This window comes from Microcaecilia unicolor, chromosome 4 (assembly GCF_901765095.1).
Source record: "Microcaecilia unicolor chromosome 4, aMicUni1.1, whole genome shotgun sequence".
NCBI lineage: Eukaryota > Metazoa > Chordata > Amphibia > Gymnophiona > Siphonopidae > Microcaecilia > Microcaecilia unicolor.
The window spans coordinates 22,351,959-22,376,724 of NC_044034.1; the positions used below are offsets into that span (position 1 = coordinate 22,351,959).

The following is a 24,766-nucleotide window of genomic DNA, read 5'->3' on the forward strand; positions in this document are numbered from 1 at the left end:
TCTGTATTTTTAGATTGTAAGCTCTATCGAGCAGGGACTGTCTCTCTGTGTCTGGTAGCGCTATACAAACGTTAATAATAATAATAATGTTGTGTGTGATACGTTTTAAAAAATAATCTTTCTGTCTTCTGCTTTGACGCTCTTCCTTGGGTGTTCTGTTCAGAAGATCCAACCCTACGGTTTGTTGATCTTCATCTCTCCGTATCCGAATACGGCAGCTGCCTTGCTTTATTCTAATCCAAGCACATTTATGGAGAAGGGTTTGTATAATGGGGAAAGAGCCTGGGTGTTTGCCCTTGGAGGCTCATAGCACTGTAGCCCTGCTGGCAGTGACGTAGGAAGGGGGGGCAGTGGGGCGGTCCGCCCTGGGTGCACGCTGCTGGGGGGGTGTCGTCTCCGTTGGTTCCTTGCTCCCTCTGCCCCGGAACAGGTTACTTCCTGTTCCGGGGCAGAGAGAGCAAGGAACCAATGGAGCCGACGCAGCTCCCAGCGACGTGGACTCGGGGGCGGATCGGCCCTCCCGCCCTTTGCTTCTAAATCAATTAAGAATGCGCTCCGGGGGGGGGGGAGGGTACGCTCCGGAGGGGGGCGCCGTGCTGCACCCGGGGGGGGGGGGGGTGCGCAGCGGCGACCCGCCCAGGGTGTCAGCCGCCCTCACTAAGGCACTGCCTGCTGGGGCTAGTTCGGATTGAGCTGGATGCCCAAAAAACAGAAGGTGCAAAAAAAAAAATGTCTTTGAAGTGAACTGAAGTGTTTTTAATTCTGTATTTGTGTATGCAACGCTCCACATGATTTAAAAATAACATGTATGTTTCATTAAAATGCAAAACAGGGCTTCGACTCTTATGAAACCGCCTGTCCAAATGTCTTATGTTGTTTGTATGTTCTGTCTCTCAGCATCCACGTCTACCAGTCCTCGGACAACATCAGGAACAGGAAGAACAGCATGAAAATGCAACATGCAGCGTCCATCATGTGTATCCTGTGAGTGTCGCATCGTCCCAATAACAACACCCATTAGACTGTAGGCATTGCAGATCCTTGGGCCGCAGCTCTCCTATTCCGCAGTGCTTCTGAGCAGTGGCGTAGCCAGACCCAGTATTTTGGATGAGCCCACAGCTAACTTGGATGGGCCCTTCCACGGCACGGTACTCCACAGCCCCCCTCCCCCCGAGATATTTTTAAAAATTATAGATTTTTTTTCACTTGCCCCACATCATCATCTCTCCTCCTCCACTGTGTCCCAGCATTTGACCACTCGTCTCTGAACCCCGTCCCTCCCTGGTGTACCTTACAGGCGTCCCCGGCGCCTTCAGGGATTCGATTATTGCTGCCGGCGCCAGCTCCGCAGGCTTCCATCGGCTGTGTCCAGCCAGACAGGAAATGATGGAAGCGAGGGTGGGACCCGGCCGATGGAAGCCACGCAGGCAACAATAATGAATCACTGGAGGCGCCGGGATGCCTGTAAGGTACACCAGAGAGGGACAGGGTTCAGTGACAGGCGGGCAGATGCTGGTACGCCGCGGAGGAGGAGAGATGTTGATGTGGGGTGCTGCCGCTGAGTGGACCTGAGCCAAGAATGGGTGGGTCTGTGCCCACCCAAGCCCACCCATAGCTACGCCACTGCTTCTGAGTTTCAGATGCGCTGTGGCTTCCGGACGTGTTACTGCTGTTCCTTCAAGTCCAACTTGGAAGGTGGCGTGAGCATTAAATCTGTAGTGGGCAGCTTTGATCCCCAGGAGCCGGGCCTCTCTTTCATGATAACAGAAACCGGGCTGACATATTCTTGCATGATGTAAAGTTATTCTGAGTAAAATGTGGCTCATGAATGCGTGAAGAGCAGTTCACCTTGGGGGTGTAAATGCAGCGGAAAGTGCCATTTTAACGCACAAGCAACCTAAGCTATTCTATAAGGGCACAAGTAAGTGGCATGGTGCGTAACCGTAAGGGGCCATACACGTGGGTGGGACATGGGCGTATCTGCCACTTACACACAGAGTACTAGTGCATGCTGCTTTGCTGCCCATTAACCTGGCATAAGTGGGCGTGCCAATGCAGGTTTACATTAGTATTCTAAAACGGAATGTGGTTATGCGCTGCATTGGGGGCCTAAATATAAGTGCCCACAAGAAGGGTGGAAGAAGGATGTTCCAAGAGAATCAGACAAGAACGAAGTCCGAGCTTCTGAAAACTGTTTATTCTCCAACAGTTCACCAACAGTATAAAATCTGGACCCGCCAGAGAAGTAAACAAACCTGATCCTACTCGGGCCGTGTTTCAGCATAAAGCCACCTTCAGGGGTCATCAACACATCAAAATGAATGATATCTAACATTTCTGGAGTAAAATCCAGAGTTCGTCAGAGACGGACTCCAGTATAAGTACATAAGTAATGCCACACTGGGAAAAGACCAAGGGTCCATCGAGCCCAGCATCCTGCCCACAACAGCGGCCAATCCAGGCCAAGGGCACCTGGCGAGCTTCCCAAACGTACATTCTATACATGTTGTTCCTGGAATTGTGGATTTTTCCCCAAGTCCATTTAGTAGCGGTTTATGGACTTATCCTTTAGGAAACCGTCTAACCCCTTTTTAAACTCTGCCAAGTTAACCGCCTTCACCACGTTCTCCGGCAACGAATTCCAGAGTTTAGTTATGCGTTGGGTGAAGCAAAGTCACACATAAAAAGTGTATCTTGGGCGGGATGCACTCTGGATTTTATTCCATAAGTTTGACATCTGTTAGATAATCATTCCTTTTAATGCATTGACGACCCCTGAAGAAGGCTTTACGCCGAAACACGACCTGTGTAGGGTCAGGTTTGTTTATGCGTCTGTTGGGTCAAGATTTTATACTGTTGGTGAACTGGAGAATAAAGAGTTTTCAGAAGCTTGGACTTCGTTCTCGTTTTATTCTCTTGGATCATCCTTCTTCCACCCTTTTTTGTCTTCTCTTGGCCTTACTGTGGAAGTTTTGTGTCCCTCTTTTTGCTGCTAAATCTAAGATTCTGTAAGTGATGCTCAAAAAACTGAATCCTCAATGCAGTGCGATAATGGGTACTCAGAGATGATCGCCTATTCTAGAATAGCATTGAGTGCCAATTTTGGGCGCCAAGGCGTAAATTACGCTTGCTTAAACCAGGTGTAATTTCCGGCGCACATCCCTGGTATTCTATAACAGTGCGCTGCCCCTGACCCGCCTATGCACCTCCTGTGGCCACGCCCCTTTTGATTTGCACGCCGTTATAGAATAGCATATAGCAAGATGCGTGTGCAAATTAGCACCCAATTATTGGCGCTAATTGTCTCAGCCAGTTTAGTTGGGCTCACATTTTGGATTGGCGCCCAATTTTGGGTGCCATATCTAGAATCCGAGGGTTAAAGTGGCTACCCCGGTAAAACAGACCTGCTGATGGTCATTTGAAGACCTTATCCAGGGTACAGGAAGGGAGTCTTAAAAATGATCACATAGTAACATAGTAGATGACGGCAGAAAAAGACCTGCATGGTCCATCTAGTCTGCCCAAGATAAACTCATATCTTGAATTTGTACCTGTCTTTTTCAGGGCACAGACCGTATAAGTCTGCCCAGCAGTATTCCCCGCCTCCCAACCACCAGTCCCGTCTCCCATCACCGGCTCTGGTACAGACCGTATAAGTCTGCCCTCCCCTATCCTAGCCTCCCAACCACCAACCCCTCTTCCCCCCACCTGCTCCGTATTAATTGACTGGGATCTGTTATTTCCATTTTTCTTAGGTACCTTGATAACCAGGTGTTTGTGTCGCTGGCGAACGGAGAACTGATCGTCTATCACAGGGATGCAGGTACCACTGTTTGTGAAGGTGGGGAGAAGTGCCCTGCTGTAGCCAAAGATGGCAAATAAAGCAACTACGCCTTCTGCTTGCTGCAGAACTAAAGGTGGTAGTGGGCAGAAGGTTTAAAGGATCAAAGACAGAAAGGAAGTAAAATTCCGGTAGAACACAGTATGAAGGTAATTTTATAAGGGGGTGTCAAATTAAAGCCTCTTTCTAGATGCCTATGGAGTTAATTTTATAAAGGGACGTCTAATTAAAGCTTCTTTTTTTATTTGCATTTACACATTAATATACAAGCAAAACAGTTGACAGTAAAGCACAAAGAGCAATACGAATAAGGAAAAGCATTAAATGCACTTTGAGGCACATAAATTTGTGTTGCTTAGTCCACAATTGGGAGAGCCATGATAAGAAATACTCCCTTGAAGCAACAGGGACAAATAATGAAATACTAAGGAAAAATGAGAGGTTAAGTCGGACCAGGGGCATAGCCAGACTTCGGCGGGAGGGGGGTCCAGAGCCCGAGGTGAGGGGGCACATTTTAGCCCCTCCCCCTGCCACCTTTGGCCCCCCTCAGCGCCGCCGCCGCCACCACTTTTGACCCTCCCTCCTGGCGCCCCTCCCTGTTTGACCCCCCCTTTCCTGCCGCCGCCAACCCTCCCCCGCCGCTGCCGCCGTCAGGTACCTGTGCTGGCGGGGAGTCCCCAACCCCCACCAGCCTGTCCTCTTCAGCCGGTCTTCAGGCCGGCGCGTTGTTGCGGCTGATGTGGAAGCCTAGGATTCTGTTTGTGTGTGAGTCGTCCTGCACGTTCCTACGTGCTGAACATGCAGGACGTCAGGACGACTCAAACACAAACAGAATCCTAGGCTTCCACATCAGCTGCAGCAACGCACCAGCCCGGAGACCGGCTGAAGAGGACTTCGGCTGGCGGGGGTTGGGGACCCCCACCAGCACAGGTACCCAACGGTGGCAGCGAGGGAGGGTTGGCGGCAGCGGGAAGGGGGGGTCGGCGGGGGGCAGGGCCAAATCTGGGGGGCCCAGGCCCCCGTGGCCCCACGTAGGTACACCCCTGAGTCGGACCAAACTAAATGTCTTCCTTCTACAGGCGTAGTTATTCTCCACCAAAGAAATATATATCTCCATTGACAGTTACTTCAATTATTTAGCTTCTAACAATAACCTCAAATGGTCTGGATCAAAAAAACACATATCTAGTAGTTGCCAAAGCAACCACACATTTACATGGATATCGAAGCCGAAAGGTGCCCTCCATGGAATGGACTCGTTGTCTAAATGCCAGAAATGTCTTCAGTCTCTCTTGGGTTGATTCAGTAAGGTCCGGAAAATCCCAAACCTTATGTCCCATGAAGTTATCGCTTTTAGACTTGAAATACAGTCTCAAAACATGATCACGATCTTGAGAAAAAACAAAAGCGACAACAAGAGTAGCAAGGCCGACTGCTTCAGAATCAGAACTTTCAAAAAAAAAAACTTGCTAAGTCCAAACTATCTTGAGTTAAGTTAACCACACTCAGAAGACAGCGAAGGTGACACAATGAGATACAACGATGATACTAGTGATCTAAGAGATTTATTAAACAGCACTACACCTTGACTTGACAAGGCCATGTTTCAGCCTAGTGGCCTGCTACAGGAGGCTCCTTAAGTACATAAGTATTGCCATACTGAGGGGCATTTTCGAAAGAAACGTCCAAGTTGTGATTTGGACGTCCTTGCAAAACGTCCAAATCCAGGGGCGGGGAAAACCGTATTTTCGAAAAAAGATGGGCATCCATTTTTCGTTTTGAAAATACCGTCAGAGACATCCAAATCCTTAAACTTGGACGTCATTAAATTTGGACGTCCCTAGACATGGACGTTTCTGACTTTTGGCGATTTTCAAAACCAAAGACGTCCATGTCAAAAATGTCCAAATGCAAGCCATTTGGAGATGGGAGGAGCCAGCATTTGTAGTGCACTGGTCCCCTGACATGCTAGGACATCAACCGGGCACTGTAGTGGACTTCATAAAATGCTCCCAGGAACATAGCTCCCTTACCTTGTGTGCTGAGCCCCCCAAACCCTCTACCCACAACTATACACCACTACCATAGCCCTTACAGGTGAAGGGGGGCAACTATATATGGGTACAGTGAGTTTGTGGTGGGTTTTGGAGAGCTTGCTGTTTCCTCCACAAATGTAACAGAGGGGGGGGGGGTGAAGTGCACTTCAGTACCCACTAAAACTGCTCCTGGGACCTGCATGTGCTGTCATGGACCTCAGTATGACGTCTAAGGCTGGCACAACGTATTTTTAAAGATGTTTTTTGAGGGTGGGAGGGGGTTAGTGACCACTGGGGGAGTAATGGGAGGTCATCCCTGATTCTCTCCGGTGGTCATCTGGTCATTTTGGGCACCTTTTTGTGCCTTTTTCATAATAAAAACACATCTGGGTGAAAATGTCCAAGTGTTCGTCAGGGACATCCTTGTTTTTTTCAATTATGGGTCAAAGACGTCCAAGTGTTAGGTATGCCCAAGTCCTGCCTTCGCTATGCCTCTGACACGCCCCCTTGAAATTTGGACATCCTTGCGACAGACTTCAGTTGGAGACGTCCAAAATCGGGTCTCAATTATACCAATTTGGACGTCTCTGTGAGAAGGACGTCCATCTTCCGATTTATGTTGAAAGATGGGCGTCCTTCTCTTTCAAAAATGAGCCCGACGGGGACAGACTGAAGGTCCATCAAGCCCAGCATCCTGTCTCCAACAGTGACCAATCCAGCTCACAAATACCTGGCAAGATCCCAAAAAAGTACAAAACATTTTATGCTACTTATCCTAGAAATAAGCAGTGGATTTTCCCCATGTCCATTTTAATAATGGTCTATGGACTTTTCCTTTAGGAATCCATCCAAACCTCAGCAGAGGAAGTCTGGGGGTTGGAGCCAGACAGTTGTAGGTTCAGATTTGAAAGTTTACAGTTGGAAAAACAGGCTGTTCATTCTGTCTCTCTCTCTCTCTTTCTCTCTCCTTGCAGGAAGTTTCTGGGACCCACAGAATTCCAAATCCTTGTCTTTAGGATCTCCTGGGAACCCCATTACCAAAATGGTGGCTGTGGCAGGAAAGCTGTGGTGTGGCTGTCTAAACAGAGTCCTTATCCTAAATACAAGCACGCTCCTTCAAGAGGTACGGCAGCTGAGCCTTCTGAGTGGGGTACACGAGCTTTTGGCGGCTCCGTTTAGGCGTCACCATTTCAGCACCACCAAAACAGCGCACATCTTAAACCCTCAAGACTTTTGGTTGGCCAGAATTTTGGATGCAGTGCAGGCAGAAGCCCTCTACTTCTCTTTTCCCCCTCCCACCTCTCCCCCACTCCCGACACTGACCCACGGTTGCCAGGTGGAAAATTTTTTTCCCACCCAATCCAGCCTAAAAACAGCCCAAAACCCGCCCAAACTCAAACCCCGCCCCTGACACCCCCACCCCCGCGTCATCACCCCGCCCCCGCCGTCATCCGCCCCGCCCAGAACGTCACTAACCCGCCCAAAACGTCACTAACCCCGCCCCCCGCGGCCGAAAAAACCGCCTGAAAACCGCCAAAAAGAAAAAAAAGAAGCCCAAAAAACTGCAACCCGCCACGGGCAAAAATTTCCCGTGGCGGGTCGCGAAAAACCGCCCAATTGGGCAGTAAAACCGCGCACCTGGCAACACTGCACTGACCTCAAGGGCTGTGCCTGCTTGCTGCAGCCAGGGGTCCTTGGGCAGAAGGGAAATGTGGGCTGCCCCAGGTGGTGCCTGTGAAAGAAGACAGACCAGCCTTCCTGAAGAACCGTCCTTCCTTACAGGCACTATCTGAGGCAACCCACATCTCCCTTATGTCCAAGGACCCCTGGCTGCAGGTAGGAGAGGAAGAGGGCTTTTGTCTGTGCTGTGTCCAAAATTCTGGCCGCCCAAAGCTTTTGTTGCCTTAAGCTCTGTGCCATTTTGGTAGGGCTGAAATGGCAACACCAAAAGCTCATGTTACCCTTCTGGCTGGATATATGCGGCCAAAGGATATAAAAAATACGGATGTGCAGGCCAAACAATATTTGGCATGTTTTTGGATTTTCAAATCTTTTCCCAAGTTTTGGGTGTTTTTCAGTTCATTCCACTCATCTGTTTTTAATGCGTACACTTTAGAACTTTGTAACGCACACTGTTTGATGTACAAATGTTAATGCATACGTATATGTACGTACAATCAAGTCTGTGTGCACGTTTTTTTTTTTTAGGCACACATATGAACTGAACACAGCAGCGTAGCAAGGGCGGGGCGGTGGGGGCTGTCCGCCCCGGGTGCAGAGAGCAGCTGCGCGCCTGTTGGCTCTGCTGGTTCCCTGCTCCCTCTGCCCCGGAACAGGTTACTTCCTCTTCTGGGGCAGAGAGAGCAGGGAACCAGCAGAGCCAAGAGCTGCGCGGCTGCTCCCAGCAGCTAAAAATGCACCGGCGGGGGGGTGGGGGGGGGGGGGGGGGTGCGCATCGGCGATCCGCCCCGGGTGGCAGCCGACCTGGGATCATTACTGACTGAACACAAACTAACAAATACACGTTTCTTTTTTTTTTAAACTTTATTTATACCAACTGCAAAAGACCAAACAGTAGACAGAAAAATGTTAGAAGTAACAAGCACAAGCAAAACAGCAAAAGTACAAAGTAACATAAAAACTCAAAACTCAGTTCCCACTCGGTTCTTATCCAAGAGAGAGAACAGGCCTAGGCCTCTTTGTCATCCAGTTTTACCCCCAAGAAATAAAACACTCACACTCCTCCCACACACGCACCACATACACATCTCCCCCTCCCACACCAGCCCCCCCCCCTCCCAGGTGACTGAAACCCAAGGAAGAAAAATAATAATAGTAAATAAATAAAGGGGGGGTGCAAAGTAAGAGCAATATTCCACACAGTTCCTTATATACCATGACTAAAATACACCTCAGGAGTTGTCAATCCTGGGATAAGCATAAAGGAATCCTGTGCAGAAGGAATGGATCCTTAGAAGCTTAGTCGAGATCGGGTGGCAGAGCCGGTGGTGGGAGGCGGGACTGGTGGTTGGGAGGCGGGGATAGTGCTGGGCAGACTTATACGGTCTGTGCCAGAGCCGGTGGTGGGAGGCGGGACTGGTGGTTGGGAGGCGGGGATAGTGCTGGGCAGACTTATACAGTCTGTGCCAGAGCTGGTGGTGGGAGGCGGGGCTGGTGGTTGGGAGGTGGGGATAGTGCTGGGCAGACTTATACGGTCTGTGCCAGAGCCGGTGGTGGGAGGCGGGACTGGTGGTTGGGAGGCGGGGATAGTGCTGGGCAGACTTATACGGTCTGTGCCAGAGCTGGTGGTGGGAGGCGGGGCTGGTGGTTGGGAGGCGGGGATAGTGCTGGGCAGACTTATACGGTCTGTGCCAGAGCCGGTGGTGGGAGGCGGGACTGGTGGTTGGGAGGCGGGGATAGTGCTGGGCAGACTTATACGGTCTGTGCCAGAGCTGGTGGTGGGAGGCGGGGCTGGTGGTTGGGAGGCGGGGATAGTGCTGGGCAGACTTATACGGTCTGTGCCACAGCCGGTGGTGGGAGGCGGGGCTGGTGGTTGGGAGGCGGGGATAGTGCTGGGCAGACTTATACGGTCTGTGCCAGAGCCGGTGGTGGGAGGCGGGGCTGGTGGTTGGGAGGCGGGGATAGTGCTGGGCAGACTTATACGGTCTGTGCCAGAGCTGGTGGTGGGAGGCGGGGCTGGTGGTTGGGAGGCGGGGATAGTGCTGGGCAGACTTATACGGTCTGTGCCAGAGCCGGTGGTGGGAGGCGGGACTGGTGGTTGGGAGGCGGGGATAGTGCTGGGCAGACTTATACGGTCTGTGCCAGAGCTGGTGGTGGGAGGCGGGGCTGGTGGTTTGGAGGCGGGGATAGTGCTGGGCAGACTTATACGGTCTGTGCCAGAGCCGGTGGTGGGAGGCGGGGCTGGTGGTTGGGAGGCGGGGATAGTGCTGGGCAGACTTATACGGTCTGTGCCAGAGCCGGTGGTGGGAGGCGGGACTGATGGTTGGGAGGCGGGGATAGTGCTGGGCAGACTTATACGGTCTGTGCCAGAGCTGGTGGTGGGAGGCGGGGCTGGGGGTTGGGAGGCGGGGATAGTGCTGGGCAGACTTATACGGTCTGTGCCACAGCCGGTGGTGGGAGGCGGGGCTGGTGGTTGGGAGGCGGGGATAGTGCTGGGCAGACTTATACGGTCTGTGCCAGAGCCGGTGGTGGGAGGCGGGACTGGTGGTTGGGAGGCGTGGATAGTGCTGGGCAGACTTATACGGTCTGTGCCAGAGCTGGTGGTGGGAGGCGGGGCTGGTGGTTGGGAGGCGGGGATAGTGCTGGGCAGACTTATACGGTCTGTGCCACAGCCGGTGGTGGGAGGCGGGGCTGGTGGTTGGGAGGTGAGGATAGTGCTGGGCAGACTTATACAGTCTGTGCCAGAGCCAGTGGTTGGGAGGCGGGGCTGGTGGTTGGGAGGCGGGGATAGTGCTGGGCAGACTTATACGGTCTGTGCCAGAGCCGGTGGTGGGAGGCGGGGACTGGTGGTTGGGAGGCGGGGATAGTGCTTGGCAGACTTATAGGGTCTGTGCCAGAGCCGGTGGTGGGAGGCGGGGACTGGTGGGTGGGAGGCGGGGATAGTGCTGGGCAGACTTATACGGTCTGTGCCAGAGCTGGTGGTGGGAGGCGGGGCTGGTGGTTGGGAGGCGGGGATAGTGCTGGGCAGACTTATACGGTCTGTGCCACAGCCGGTGGTGGGAGGCGGGGCTGGTGGTTGGGAGGCGGGGATAGTGCTGGGCAGACTTATACGGTCTGTGCCAGAGCCGGTGGTGGGAGGCGGGGCTGGTGGTTGGGAGGCGGGGATAGTGCTGGGCAGACTTATACGGTCTGTGCCAGAGCTGGTGGTGGGAGGCGGGGCTGGTGGTTGGGAGGCGGGGATAGTGCTGGGCAGACTTATACGGTCTGTGCCAGAGCCGGTGGTGGGAGGCGGGACTGGTGGTTGGGAGGCGGGGATAGTGCTGGGCAGACTTATACGGTCTGTGCCAGAGCTGGTGGTGGGAGGCGGGGCTGGTGGTTTGGAGGCGGGGATAGTGCTGGGCAGACTTATACGGTCTGTGCCACAGCCGGTGGTGGGAGGCGGGGCTGGTGGTTGGGAGGCGGGGATAGTGCTGGGCAGACTTATACGGTCTGTGCCAGAGCCGGTGGTGGGAGGCGGGACTGATGGTTGGGAGGCGGGGATAGTGCTGGGCAGACTTATACGGTCTGTGCCAGAGCTGGTGGTGGGAGGCGGGGCTGGTGGTTGGGAGGCGGGGATAGTGCTGGGCAGACTTATACGGTCTGTGCCAGAGCCGGTGGTGGGAGGCGGGACTGGTGGTTGGGAGGCGTGGATAGTGCTGGGCAGACTTATACGGTCTGTGCCAGAGCTGGTGGTGGGAGGCGGGGCTGGTGGTTGGGAGGCGGGGATAGTGCTGGGCAGACTTATACGGTCTGTGCCACAGCCGGTGGTGGGAGGCGGGGCTGGTGGTTGGGAGGTGAGGATAGTGCTGGGCAGACTTATACAGTCTGTGCCAGAGCCAGTGGTTGGGAGGCGGGGCTGGTGGTTGGGAGGCGGGGATAGTGCTGGGCAGACTTATACGGTCTGTGCCAGAGCCGGTGGTGGGAGGCGGGACTGGTGGTTGGGAGGCGTGGATAGTGCTGGGCAGACTTATACGGTCTGTGCCAGAGCTGGTGGTGGGAGGCGGGGCTGGTGGTTGGGAGGCGGGGATAGTGCTGGGCAGACTTATACGGTCTGTGCCACAGCCGGTGGTGGGAGGCGGGGCTGGTGGTTGGGAGGCGGGGATAGTGCTGGGCAGACTTATACGGTCTGTGCCCTGAAGAGGACAGGTACAAATCAAAGTAGGGTATACACAAAAAGTAGCACATATGAGTTATCTTGTTGGGCAGACTGGATGGACCGTGCAGGTCTTTTTCTGCCGTCATCTACTATGTTACTATGTCAACAGGATCCCGGACACCAGATGATTTAAGGGACTGTAGTTTGTTCCACAATCGCCAAGATGAGAAAGATACCAGAGTTCAAATTGGTCCACCTGATGGAACTGATGCTGCCAGTGTTGATAAGTTGGGGGCAGTTCATCAGTCAAATGTTGCAAAATAAGTTTATGCAATGTAAAGATGGCACACATAACAATGCGTTTTTTGATGGTGGGGACCCAAGAATGATCCTCCCAACTGCCCAGCATTAACAAATCGTAAGTCCAGTCTATACGAGTGCCCACCAATTGCCCCAAAAGAGCAAGAACCTTCCGCCAAAGCTCATCAAGATGAGGGCACTCCAAGAAGGTATGGATCCAAGTTCCCCACCTTACACCGCAGACGTGGAGGGGCATAATCGAACGGGAACGACCATCTCTAAGGGCGCCCATCTCTAAGGACGTCCCGGCGAAGGGGCAGAAGATGGGTGTCCATCTTTCGTTTCGATAATATGGTTGGGGACGCCCAAATCTTCACATTTAGGTCGACCTCAGAGATGGTTGTCCCTAGAGATGGTCGTCCACGATTTTTGGCGATAATGGAAACCGAGGACGCCCATCTCAGAAACAATCAAATCCAAACCATTTTGTTGTGGGAGGAGCCAGCATTCGTAGTGCACTGGTCCCCCTGACATGCCAGGACACCAACCGGACACCCTAGGGGCACTGCAGTGGACTTCAGAAAAAGCTCCCAGGTGCGTAGCTCCCTTACCTTGTGTGCTGAGCCCCCCAAGCCCCCCCCCCCCAAACCCACTCCCCACAACTGCACATCACTACCATAGCCCTTAGGGATGAAGGGGGGCACCTAGATGTGGGTACAGTGGGTTTGTGGTGCGTTTTGGAGGGCTCACATTTACCACCACAAGTGTAACAGGTAAGGGGGGGGATGGGCCTGGGTCCTCCTGCCTGAAGTGCACTGTGATACTCACTAAAACTGCTCCAGGTACCTGCATACTGCTGTCATGGAGCTGGGTATGACATTTCAGGCTGGCAAAAAAAATATATATATATATTTTTTTTAGGGTGGGAGGGGGTTGGTGACCACTGGGGGAGTAAGGGAAGGTCATCACCGATTCCCTCTGGTGGTCATCTGGTCAGTTGAGGCACCTTTTTGAAGCTTGGTCCTGAAAGAAAAGGGACCAAGTGAAACCGGTGAAATGCTCGTCAGAGCCGGCTTTGTTTTTTCCATCATCGGGCGAAGCCGGCCATCTTGTAACCACGCCCCTGTCCCGCCTTCCGTACCCTGCCGAAACGCCCCCTTGAAGTTTGGCCGGCTCCGCGACGGAAAGCAGTTGGCGCCGGCCAAAATCGGCTTTTGAGTATATCGATTTGGCCGGGTTCAGGAGATCACCGGCCATCTCCCGATTTGTGTCGGAAGATGGCTGGCGATCTCATTCGAAAATAAGCAGGCTAAGGACTTTATGAGTGTGTTATGCTCGGAGTCTGCACATCCTGGGATTTAACCATTCCTTCCTCTGTACCAGCACTCCTTCCCCGTCGGGCAAGACAGCAACCGCAGCGTGACCTGTATGGTGAGTTCCTACGTGGGGATCTGGGTGGCCCTGCAGAGCAGCGCGCAGGTCAGGCTTTACCACGCCACCAACCACGAGCAGCTGGCGGAAGTGGACATCGCTCCCCCAGTTCACAAGATGTTGGCAGGTAACTGCACTTTTTTTTGTTGTAGTGTCTTGTCATTTGCGTGCAGACGGCAAGGAATCTGCATTTTGGGGTTGCTGCCTGTTTTTTTTTTCCAGTCTGGCGTTGCAGGTAAAGCAGACCTTAACTGAATTTCATAACGATACAAGTGAGCAGATGTAGGATGTCTTCATGTTTGTCTTTTCTTCTGCTCTAATTTCTCCATGTATGTCATCAACATAATAATAATAGATTATTATGCTGATGACAGAGTGAACCTGGATGGATGTTGAGTCTAATATAGGACGTAATGGGAAGCATTGGGGGAGAGAGCAAGAGGGTGAAGGAGAAGGACAAAACACCTCAAGGAGAAGATCAAGAAGGAAAAATACAGTGAGGAATCGCAGTCAACTTCCAGAACCAAGCAATCTTTATGTCAACCAGCATGAACAGGTTGACCCCGGTTGCTTGGTTCTGGAAGTTGACTGTGATTCTTCACTGTGTTTTTTCTTTTTGAGCATTGGGGGATACTGTATTCTGCAGCCAAGGGTAAGATCTTTCCCCTGCTAGATCATTGTAAAAATTCTACACTTTAAAAAATCTACAAACCAATCAAATCATTTTCCTATTATTCTCCAATAAGCTAATTTCTGTAGTAAGAGATCGTGATCAACCAAGTTGAAGTCTGTGAATAAATTGGTTTGTACTCTTTTGGGATCCTTCCAGGTTCTTCTGACCAGGACTGGCCACTGTTGGAAACAGGATACTGGGCTTGATGGACCTTCAGTCTGCCCCAGTATGGCGATGCTTATGTTCCTTAAGCCTTTCCACCCTTTTGTCTAACAGTGGTATAAGTTCCCAATACTACTAATATTGCTGGTTTGATGCTATATGATTTTTTAAACCCTCATTGGGTTTGTGCCCACAAATTGTAGTTTTCTAAGACCCCATTCAATTACCTTGCGGGTATCGCTTCTATAATTTTCACTAAGAAAGGCAGATTTATTTATTTTTATTTTATTTATTTATTACATTTGTATCCCACATTTTCCCGCATAGCAGTAGGCTCAGTGTGGCTTACAGGTTCCGGAGAGGAGAGTACCAACTCCGGGAATATATACAGAGTGGAAAATAGAGTAACAGTAGGTGCAAGGAAGCTGATAAGGTTCCGGAAAAGAGAATACAACTCTGGGACGAATATATAGTAGCATATAGAGAGAAGTAATCCCAGTGAAGCTGATAAGTCTCCGGGGATGGGACTACAGTTTCTAGTGAGCAATACAGAGTAGAATAAGGGTAGAAGTACACTTAATTATTGGCAACAGGCCTGCAACTTGCACAGTCTTGAACGGTACCCTTCTCCCAAAATTCCTTATCATTGATGCCTCTCCCTAAGGTTCCTCTCCATCTTCTCTTCATGCTGTACCTACAGGTTCCTCTCCCCCTCTTACTGTCCAACTTCCACTTTCCTTCTCAGTTTCTCTATTACCCCCTTTCTAGGTTCCTTCCCATCTTTTCCCTCCTCCCTTCAGATTCTTCTCAGTTTCTTGGAGTACACAGTATTAAGGGCAAAGTAGTGGCAGGCCAAGAGGGTGGGAGACACATTGAGCATGCACTTCCTGTCCCATCTGCTGTTCTTCTCCCATGGAGTGCATTTCCTTTTTAACCAGGAAGCACAGGAGGTGGAGGAGAAGTATTTGCAGAGGCCAGTGGTGGCTGCTGACTGAGTTCCCACATTGCTGGGGCAGCTGCTGATCTGGTGCTGCAGAGGAAGGGACACCTTCTCTCTTGGTATGGCTTTATCAAGGAGACATAGCGGTGGTCACCCCACTTCTTTCACTCTCTTTTGGACTGCACAAACCAGTCTCTCTCCTCTCAGTTCCTATCTGATTTCCCTTCCATCCCAATTGCCCAGAATAGTCATAAGGTTGGGGAAGGAGAGAGGGAGATCTTGTTGAGTAGCCTACCTAGAATATATCTCTCTCCTCTCAGTTCCTATCTGATTTCCCTTCCATCCCAATAACCCAAAATAGTCATAAGGTTGGGGAAGGAGAGAGGGAGACCTTGTTGAGTAGCCTACCTAGAATGTATCTCTCTCCTCTCAGTTCCTATCTGATTTCCCTTCCATCCCAATTACCCAAAATAGTCATAAGGTTGGGGAAGGAGAGAGGGAGACCTTGTTGAGTAGCCTACCTAGAATGTATCTCTCTCAGTTCCTATCTGATTTCCCTTCCATCCTATTGACCCAGAATAGTCATAAGGTTTCGGAAGGAGAGATGGAGACCTTGTTGAGTAGCCTACTTAGAATGTATCAATTTTTGTATGTGCGAGAGCAACTTCCTCGGTTAGACAGAGGCTTGTTGTGAAATTATGTTTCCTGTGGGTGCATCACTTATATGCTCTTTCCTTGTTCTTCAGGCTCCGATGCCATCATTCGTCAGCACAAAGCAGCCTGTTTGCGAATCACGGCCCTGCAGGCCTGCAAAGACTTGCTCTGGATCGGAACCAGTGCAGGAGTGGTGTTAACACTGTCCATAGCCTCCAATGCCAGCTCTCTGAAGGCACCACTAACTCCAGTGGGGTTGTCTCAGGGCCACACAGGACATGTCCGCTTCCTCACATCTATCGAACTGCCAGATGGCTTTGATGTCATTTTCCCATTGCCGAGGGAGCCAGGTAGGTAGATTCAGGAGTATTGTAAAGATTGAGCAAAAGCCCCATTGAGCTGGGGTGGAGTGGAGTGGTTCTAGAGGGTATGAAGTGCTTACCTGAACTGCAGTTTTCATTTTAAGTACAGTAAGTTTGGTGCTGTGGAACCGTGAGGGTTGTGGTGTGTACCATGCAGTCCATTTCTTGCTTCTTCCACAGCCTGTGGAACACTGCAAATTGCTGGAAGTTTTACCCAGCCAGCACCCGTGTGCAGTGGCATACCAAGGTGGGGGCGGTCCACCCCGGGTGCACGCCGCTGGGGGGGGGTGCCGCGCGCCTGTCGGCTCTTTGTTTTCATGCTCCCTTTGCCTCGGAACAGGTTACTTCCAACATTTAAAAAGGCAGCTCTACAGCAGGAGCCTCCCCTTCTCGGTTAAATAGTGCTGAATATTGACCCCAATTTTTCTTGGGTCAGCGTAGGCCAGTAACTGTTTATTGTCCGCAGGGCAAAAGCCACTGATTCCTAAAGAATGGTCCAGTGTTGCTGATGGGCTAAGGAACAAGTTACATAGTAACATAGTAGATGATGGCAGAAAAAGACCTGCACGGTCCATCCAGTCTGCTCAACAAGACAACTCATATGTGCTACTTTTTGTGTATACCCTACTTTGATTTGTACCTGTGCTCTTCAGGGCACAGACCGTATAAGTCTGCCCAGCACTATCCCCGCCTCCCAACCACCAGCCCCGCCTCCCAACCACTGGATCTGGCACAGACCGTATAAGTCTGCCCAGCTCTATCCCCGCCTCCCAACCACCAGCCCCAGAGAACTTGGAGGCAATAACTGTCCACTGTGGCACTCCACTGTTCAAAGGATATAGAATGGAGAGCTTAGAGATAGAAAGAACTCTAAGAAGGGCAATTGGGCCCCTCTATTTAGGTGTCTTGGTAATGCGAGGGGAGAGCCTATTTTGTATGGACACATGCCTCCGGATTCTGTATGCAGCGCCCAGATTTGAGCGCCTAAATTCACATCTCTATTGCTATCACTTAGCGTTTCTGTAGCACTACGAGATGTCCTCAGCACTGTACAGAAGCATTTAAAAGAGAGTTCCTGCTCAACAGAGCTTATGTATTCAAACATACAAACAGTAGGGTGCCCAACAAATCGCTTATGTAATTCCATGTAAATCGATTATTAGCAGAACATGTTTTCAGTAATTGCCTGCATCAGGGAAGTCATTTAGAACACTGTCGATGCGTTCGTAGAGACCAGCAGATGTTAATAGACATGATGGAAATCAGCAGGGGAAGAAAAGGGGAAGCTGGAAAAGCAGGAAACCGTATCCACACATAGATGAGAAATCACCAGTATCAAAAAGTGGGGGGGGGGGGGGGGGGGCCGGGGGGGGAATCACCCACCTAGGGATAGGCAACTGGAAAATCTCTGCTTCATGTTTCCGTGAATGTTTGTTTTATTTGGGTCTTTTGGGTGTTTTATCGTTATGGGAGAACGCAGACAGTAGAGTAGCGTGATCAACAGGACACTTCCAAGGAGACGAAAAAAGCAAGACTAAAAATGTTCTTTATTGGTAGAAGGTAAGACTCGACACGGAACCGTGTTTCGGTGATAAACGCCTGCCTCGGGAGTCTGTATGTGGTAAACGCCAGTAAGAGGAGCTGAACCAAATCAAGCCTTTAAAAAGACTGCTGATTGGTGAATGTACAAAATACGTCTGGCCGGCCCGCCCTCTGTCGCTCCCTGGCATTGAATTTAAGCGCCTCACCTTCAAAAGCGCAGCAAGCAGCGGCAGACCACTCCTTCCTTCCGTGTCCCGCCCTCGCCTGATGTAACTTCCGCGAGGGCGGGACACAGAAGGAAGAAGTGGTCTGTCGCTGCTTGCTGCACTTTCGAAGGTGAGACGCTTAAGGTCAGTGCAGAGGGCCCAGGGGTGGAGAGAGGGCCCGGTGGCGGGTGGAGGGGGGCCCAGCGACCTCTGGTGGGGGGGGGGGGGGGGGGGCGGCCTTGTCCCGGGCCTGGCCCAGTCTCTCGGCGGCCCTGGAGTGCACCCCGCAGTAGTGCATGCGTCGGTGCTTACCGCCGCTTAGTAAAAGGACCTCTTAATTTATTATGGTAATTTTACTATTGTTTTTTTTAAAACATTTTAAGGAGTTCTTTTACTAAATGGTGGTAAGCACTAATGCGCGTTTACAGCCGCAAAAAAAAAGGGCTTCCTGTGGGGTGCAGTCAGGCGTCCTGTGATAGTTTTAGGATCAGTGCACGCTGCCCATGTGCTAAAAAAATAGAATTTATTTTTTTTTTGTTTTGGGGATGGGTCAGGGGTGGAGAGTAGGTGTGTTCTGTGCCAATCAGTTAGCACAGCATGATAACTGATTAGTGCGTGAGCCCTTACTGTCTACAAAATAGGTGGCGGTGGGGGCTCATGCGAATGACAAAATTAGCATGTGGCCATTAATATAGAAAATGTTGCTATTTTACCCCTGCAGTAAAAATGGCCTTAGCACCTGGGAATGACCCGTGTAAGGACGCAGTAAGGCCACATTTTACCGCAGTTTGGTAAAAGGGCCTTTAAGGGACTAAGGGTAGAAGTTACCAATGTGGGCAGCCGTTAAGATGTCTTATTTTACTGTTAACACCCAGTTATTAGTAACCAGGTCTCATGGCATAAAATGGGACCTGTACTAAAATAACATGAGTTAGTGGTAAAATAACACGTCTAAACGGTAGCCCACATTGATAACTTCCCCCCTTAATGTGAAGAGTTTCATTCTCTGGTAACCAGAGCTGATATTGTGATGTCATAATGCCTCATTCCACCAATGCCTAAGAGCCAACCTCATCAGTGAGGTCACAATGGATTGATTGCTGTATACTTGGCTCACTTCTGATATTGTGATGTCATAATGCCTTATTCCACCAATGCTGAAGAGCCAACTTCATCAGTGATGTCACAATGGCTTAACTGCCCTATGCTTGTCTCCTTTTATTACATATAGCAGTGATTTCAATTTCTAGAGATATTTCTTTTTACTTTAAGAGAGAAATGATCAATGTTGGCTACCGTTAAGACCGTTATTTTACTGTTAACCCCAGTCAGTAGTAACTAGGTATCATTGCATAAAATAGGACCTGTGCTAAAATAGCACAAGTTACGTCTTTACAGTAGTCCATGTTGATAACTTCCCCGTTTAGTGTGAAGAGTCTCAGGTAACCAGAGCTGATATTGTGATGTCATAATGCCTCATTCCACCAATGCCTAAGAGCCAGCCTCATCAGTGATGTCACAATGGCTTGACTGCCCTATACCTTGGCTCACTGTTATTACATATAGCAGTGATTTCCATTTCTAGACACATTTTTTGTCTTTAATTAATGAGGGAAGATATCAAAGTGGGCTACTGTTAAGATATGTTATTTTACTGTTAACCCCGTTTTTTTTTTTTTTTTTTGTAAATAGGTCTTATTGCATAAAATGGAACCTATGCAAAAATAGCACAAATTAGTGGTAAAAGAACAAGTTTTAACAGTAGCCCATGTTGAGAACTGTGCCCCTTAGAGATTAATTCTATAAAGAGATGCTGTCTTTCCTTTGTAGAATTCCTGCGTAGCAGAGCAAATGCAGCCATATGTTTTAGGCGTTTCCACTTATTTACACCAGTTCCAGCTATGGAACTGGTATAAATACTTAAGCCTAGATTGCAAAAAAGCACACATAATTTATAGTGTTCTCTTTACGTGTGTAACTGTGCACCCTGCCCAGACTCTGCCCATAGGTCCACCCATCTTCAAATTATGAGCCATTGATAGAGTAGCATGAAGCTGGAATATTGGCATTTATGCATGTACTAGTAAAAAAGCCCCGTTTCTGATGCAAATGAAACGGGGGCTAGCAATGTTTTCTTCTGTGTGCATGTGGGAGTGTGTGTGTCCCTGCCCTCTGGCCTCTCTCCCCTCCCCCCTCTGAGTCCTTCACTGTTACAGAGCCAGCGATTTGATTTCGTGCTCTGCTGTTTTCCTTCACTGACTGTGTTACAGAGAGGGCGGGGCAGACACTCATAGGGAAACCGGATATCTCGCCCCCTTCACACTTCCGGCTGGAGGCTTCATAGAACGTTGGGTTGCCTTTTATATAGAGAGATAGTAAAAAAGCCCCGTTTCTGATGCAAATGAAACGGGGGCTAGCAATGTTTTCTTCTGTGTGCATGTGGGAGTGTGTGTGTCCCTGCCCTCTGGCCTCTCTCCCCTCCCCCCTCTGAGTCCTTCACTGTTACAGAGCCAGCGATTTGATTTCGTGCTCTGCTGTTTTCCTTCACTGACTGTGTTACAGAGAGGGCGGGGCAGACACTCATAGGGAAACCGGATATCTCGCCCCCTTCACACTTCCGGCTGGAGGCTTCATAGAACGTTGGGTTGCCTTTTATATAGAGAGATAGTAAAAAAGCCCCGTTTCTGATGCAAATGAAACGGGGGCTAGCAATGTTTTCTTCTGTGTGCATGTGGGAGTGTGTGTGTCCCTGCCCTCTGGCCTCTCTCCCCTCCCCCCTCTGAGTCCTTCACTGTACAGAGCCAGCGATTTGATTTCATGCTCTGCTGTTTTCCTTCACTGACTGTGTTACAGAGAGGGCGGGGCAGACACTCATAGGGAAACCGGATATCTCGCCCCCTTCACACTTCCGGCTGGAGGCTTCATAGAACGTTGGGTTGCCTTTTATATAGAGAGATAGTAAAAAAGCCCCGTTTCTGATGCAAATGAAACGGGGGCTAGCAATGTTTTCTTCTGTGTGCATGTGGGAGTGTGTGTGTCCCTGCCCTCTGGCCTCTCTCCCCTCCCCCCTCTGAGTCCTTCACTGTTACAGAGCCAGCGATTTGATTTCGTGCTCTGCTGTTTTCCTTCACTGACTGTGTTACAGAGAGGGCGGGGCAGACACTCATAGGGAAACCGGATATCTCGCCCCCTTCACACTTCCGGCTGGAGGCTTCATAGAACGTTGGGTTGCCTTTTATATAGAGAGATATGCTGATATTCAGTCATTTATGTGCATTCTTGGTACCTAAGCCTAGTTGTCTATTTATTGAATTACCCTCTTGCCCCCAAATTCTGTATATGGCACCTTAAGTTGTGCACAGCCAAAATGCATGCATAACGTAATTGATTAATAAGCCAATCAGCGCTGATAATTGGTGCTTAACCAATTAGCGGCACTAATTGGCTTTAATTAGAATTTCCATGCATAACTTTCTAGGTGTATTCTATAACTTGGTGTGCGTAAATTTGAATGTTCACAGGCAAAAAGGAGAGTGGCCACGAGCATGGAATGGGTGGGTTGTAGGCATTTCAAAAAACTGTGTGCACAAGTATGGAATATAACCGATCTGCGCCTAACTTAGGCGCAGGTATTTAGGCCTGGTTTTAGGTGCCTAAAGTTTAGTCGCAACAAAGGCACGTGAGCGACTACGCCTAACTTTAGTCATAATTTATAGAATCACTCTAACCGTGTGGTTTTACAGCGCTGATTTTTAAGGTGACATATCTAGAATGTCCCTCATAACATGCTCGTGCAAAATGTAGGGGGTCCATAAAATAAGTACATTCAGTCTTGTAAAATGTCTCAGGCACTACTAACACTAAAATCCAAATGTAAATCCACAGTGTCATAAAGCAAGAACCCAGGCTCCTTAAAATTCAAAAGGATCTTAAAAATAGCCTTTAAATGTCGTGAAGAACTTTTTTTTTTCCCCTCAACAGCATGTTTTTTTTTTTTCAGGTAACGAGAAGCCATCTGACGTAGAAACCAGAGATGCCACAAGACACAGGTCGTCCACTACTGCACAGTCGAAATCGAAAATGCTGGTAATCAGCGGAGGGGACGGTTACGAGGACTTCCGACTTACAAACAGCAGCGAAACCGTGGGAAGGGACGACAGCACCAACCACCTTCTCCTGTGGAGGGTTTGACCGAGACCCGGCAGTGCGTTGCATTCCTCCAAAGAGAAGTGCCAGCTCAGTACCTTACCCGCACAGGGGTCCACTCATTCTGGTTCACGTCCAGCCGTGTTGCCTCGCCATCTTGGATCTGTGCGTGTGTGTACATGTGCGTCTGTGGCTACCCACGCTTCTACCAAAGGGAAGCTCTTGTAAACAGAGAGAGAACTATGTTGTGAAATGCACAGGTGTATAGGTGTTAAAGAAAAGCACACACACACACACACAACGAACTTGTCGCACAGCCCGCGCTTATCGCCACGTGTTTCATGTACGGCCCACCCACCCCCAGTGTGTGTCCCAGCATTTTGCATTCAGGAGCAGTGCAGAAATAGGAGGGGGATTGCGGGATTCAATTGGAGCAGGTGAAAGACTTGGAAAAAATAGCACGTTGCTTTTCTATTTAAAAAAAAAATGTCTTTGATGGTACGATATGTACACTCGTTCCTCTTAAAGATGGAACCTGCTGTTCCTTTGTGGTCGTTGGATGCAGGAAGTGCCTGTCGGGGTCCAGTGTCCTCCTCCAGCGAAATCCCGATAATCATTTTCATCAGCAAACTGAAAGCCCAAAAGAGCGGATCAATGCCATATTTGTGAAGCCACTGCGGGATTGCTCTGCACCAGCGCACAATTTCAGATACTCCACAAGCAGTAAGGTACTTCCTTTCTGCGGCTTCCATCTGCGCATATTTCAGATAGATTTCTTCACCATTATTATTATTATTTTTTTTTAATTCTAATGTTATTTATTGTGAATGGAAAATGTATTTTTGTTTTGTTTATGAGATTGATTTTTATTGAAGTTGCGTTTTTTTTTTTTTTTTATTATTATCACTTGAACAGATATCACAGATTGTGTTAGTTTAGTGTGTCAAGAGCAGACTTGGAGATGCATCTACGCACTTTGGGGGTGGGGGGAGGTAGGTGTTGGTTCCATGGTTGTTAATGTCCTTCGCCCAAAATGTCATGAGTAGGAAATTGGGGCGCAACTTTTAATCGCTTGCTGCAGGGAATTGCTTCAAGGAAGACATGAAAACCTACAAGGAGCCTATAATTACAAACTTCTAGGAATATATTCTCTCACGCTAATGTAGAAAGGGCGGTTCCTCTCTGAAAAAGTGCTGCGTGCGGGTGGATTGCAGAACGAGAGAGTTCATGGTCAGGATCAGAGGATCTTGCATCCTGTGAGGATTTCTAAAAGCCTTTGCCACTCTGTTTAAGTACCACACTGCCATCACAATGCCTACGAGACTGCACAGGCCTGAGCAAATGCCGGCTATTCCTGTAGGATTAGGAGGAAATGCCATTCTTCTGTGCTCCGTTTCCTTGTACAGTATTTATGTCTGGTTTTGTGTTTTTATGAGTTACCTTTCAGAGCACTTAAGTTATACATTTAACTTTAAAAGGCTGCATGTTTGAGGGAGCTTTTCAAACAAAGGTGGGATGGACAGAAGGGGAGGTTGGGATCCTGTTGAGTAACGTCAGGGGCAGTGGATCACCTTTCTGGTTGGCGGAGGCCAAACGGACCAATCTCTGGCCCTGCCCCCCAAGCTCTCTAATTGGTCTGGCCGTGGCCCCTACATTCCGTTGTCTGTGGGTCACATTGTTTGAAGAGTGATCCACGGAATCCTGGTAGGAAGCTGAAGTTAGGGGGTCCCCCTTTTTTACTGTTGAAGCTACGTGTGTATGTTGCCAGTGTACGATGCACTACGAGTGCACGCAGACCCTGTTCAGCCTGGTGAACATTTGAAAGTCACATTAAAGACCACCTCTGACCGTTTAAGGAGCCCTCTGGCACCCTCAGATGGAATGAATCACTTCCATGCTGGGATTTTATTATTTGCTGTTATAATACCATCACATGTAGATAAACACATTTCTATGTGGTTTTTTTGTTGTTACATTTGTACCCCGCGCTTTCCTACTCATGGCAGGCTCAATGCGGCTTACATGGGTCAATGGAGGTTTAAGTGACTTGCCCAGAGTCACAAGGAGCTGCCTGTGCCTGAAGTGGGAATCGAACTCAGTTCCTCAGTTCCCCAGGACCAAAGTCCACACCCTAACCACTAGGCCACTCCTCCACTCCAGGTGACACGTTGAAAAATGCTTGTATCCAGTCCCTGAAGGAAATCTCTGGGGCTCAGTGTGACATGTGGTGGCCTTGTCCTAAACACTGCGTACCCTAAGTGAAAAATAAAATCACAGTGATGCACGTCCTGGTGAAAAGGGCTGAAATGAGCAAGTTGAATGGCACTTTCTGGGTTCCTACCTGAGCTGTCTTGGGCCTACTTTTCATAAAGAGACTTTTGGCTAGTCCTAGGTTCTGGTTTTTTGTTTTTTTTTAAATATCCCAGTACACTGTTGTCTTTGTAACCCCACTTCATCTTCTTGAAATGGACAGTACGGGTTCCAGCATGCACTGGGAAAGGAATGCAAAAAGGCCAGGCCTGGCCTTGAACCTTTCTCCTGGTTGCCTGGCAACTCTGACTTTTGTGACTAATGCAGGGCAGCCATGTGGCCCGATATCTGCAGGGATGGGTTCAACTGCTACTACACTACTACTTATCATTTCTAAAGCGCTACTAG

At 49.7% G+C, this 24,766-nt stretch overlaps 1 protein-coding gene across 1 annotated transcript in view; it reads left to right on the forward strand.

Moving 5' to 3' along the window:
• The window catches only part of ARHGEF17 (Rho guanine nucleotide exchange factor 17), a 555,625-nt gene extending 532,461 nt beyond the window's left edge, over positions 1-23,164 (forward strand). Inside the window, exons 16-21 of the mRNA XM_030200028.1 lie at positions 898-984; positions 3,756-3,823; positions 6,852-7,000; positions 13,376-13,550; positions 15,945-16,202; positions 21,963-23,164. Of these exons, the coding sequence (XP_030055888.1) occupies positions 898-984; positions 3,756-3,823; positions 6,852-7,000; positions 13,376-13,550; positions 15,945-16,202; positions 21,963-22,153 (928 nt within the window). The 3' untranslated portion in view covers positions 22,154-23,164. The remainder of the gene's footprint in view (positions 1-897; positions 985-3,755; positions 3,824-6,851; positions 7,001-13,375; positions 13,551-15,944; positions 16,203-21,962) is intronic.
• The last annotated feature ends 1,602 nt before the right edge of the window (positions 23,165-24,766 follow it).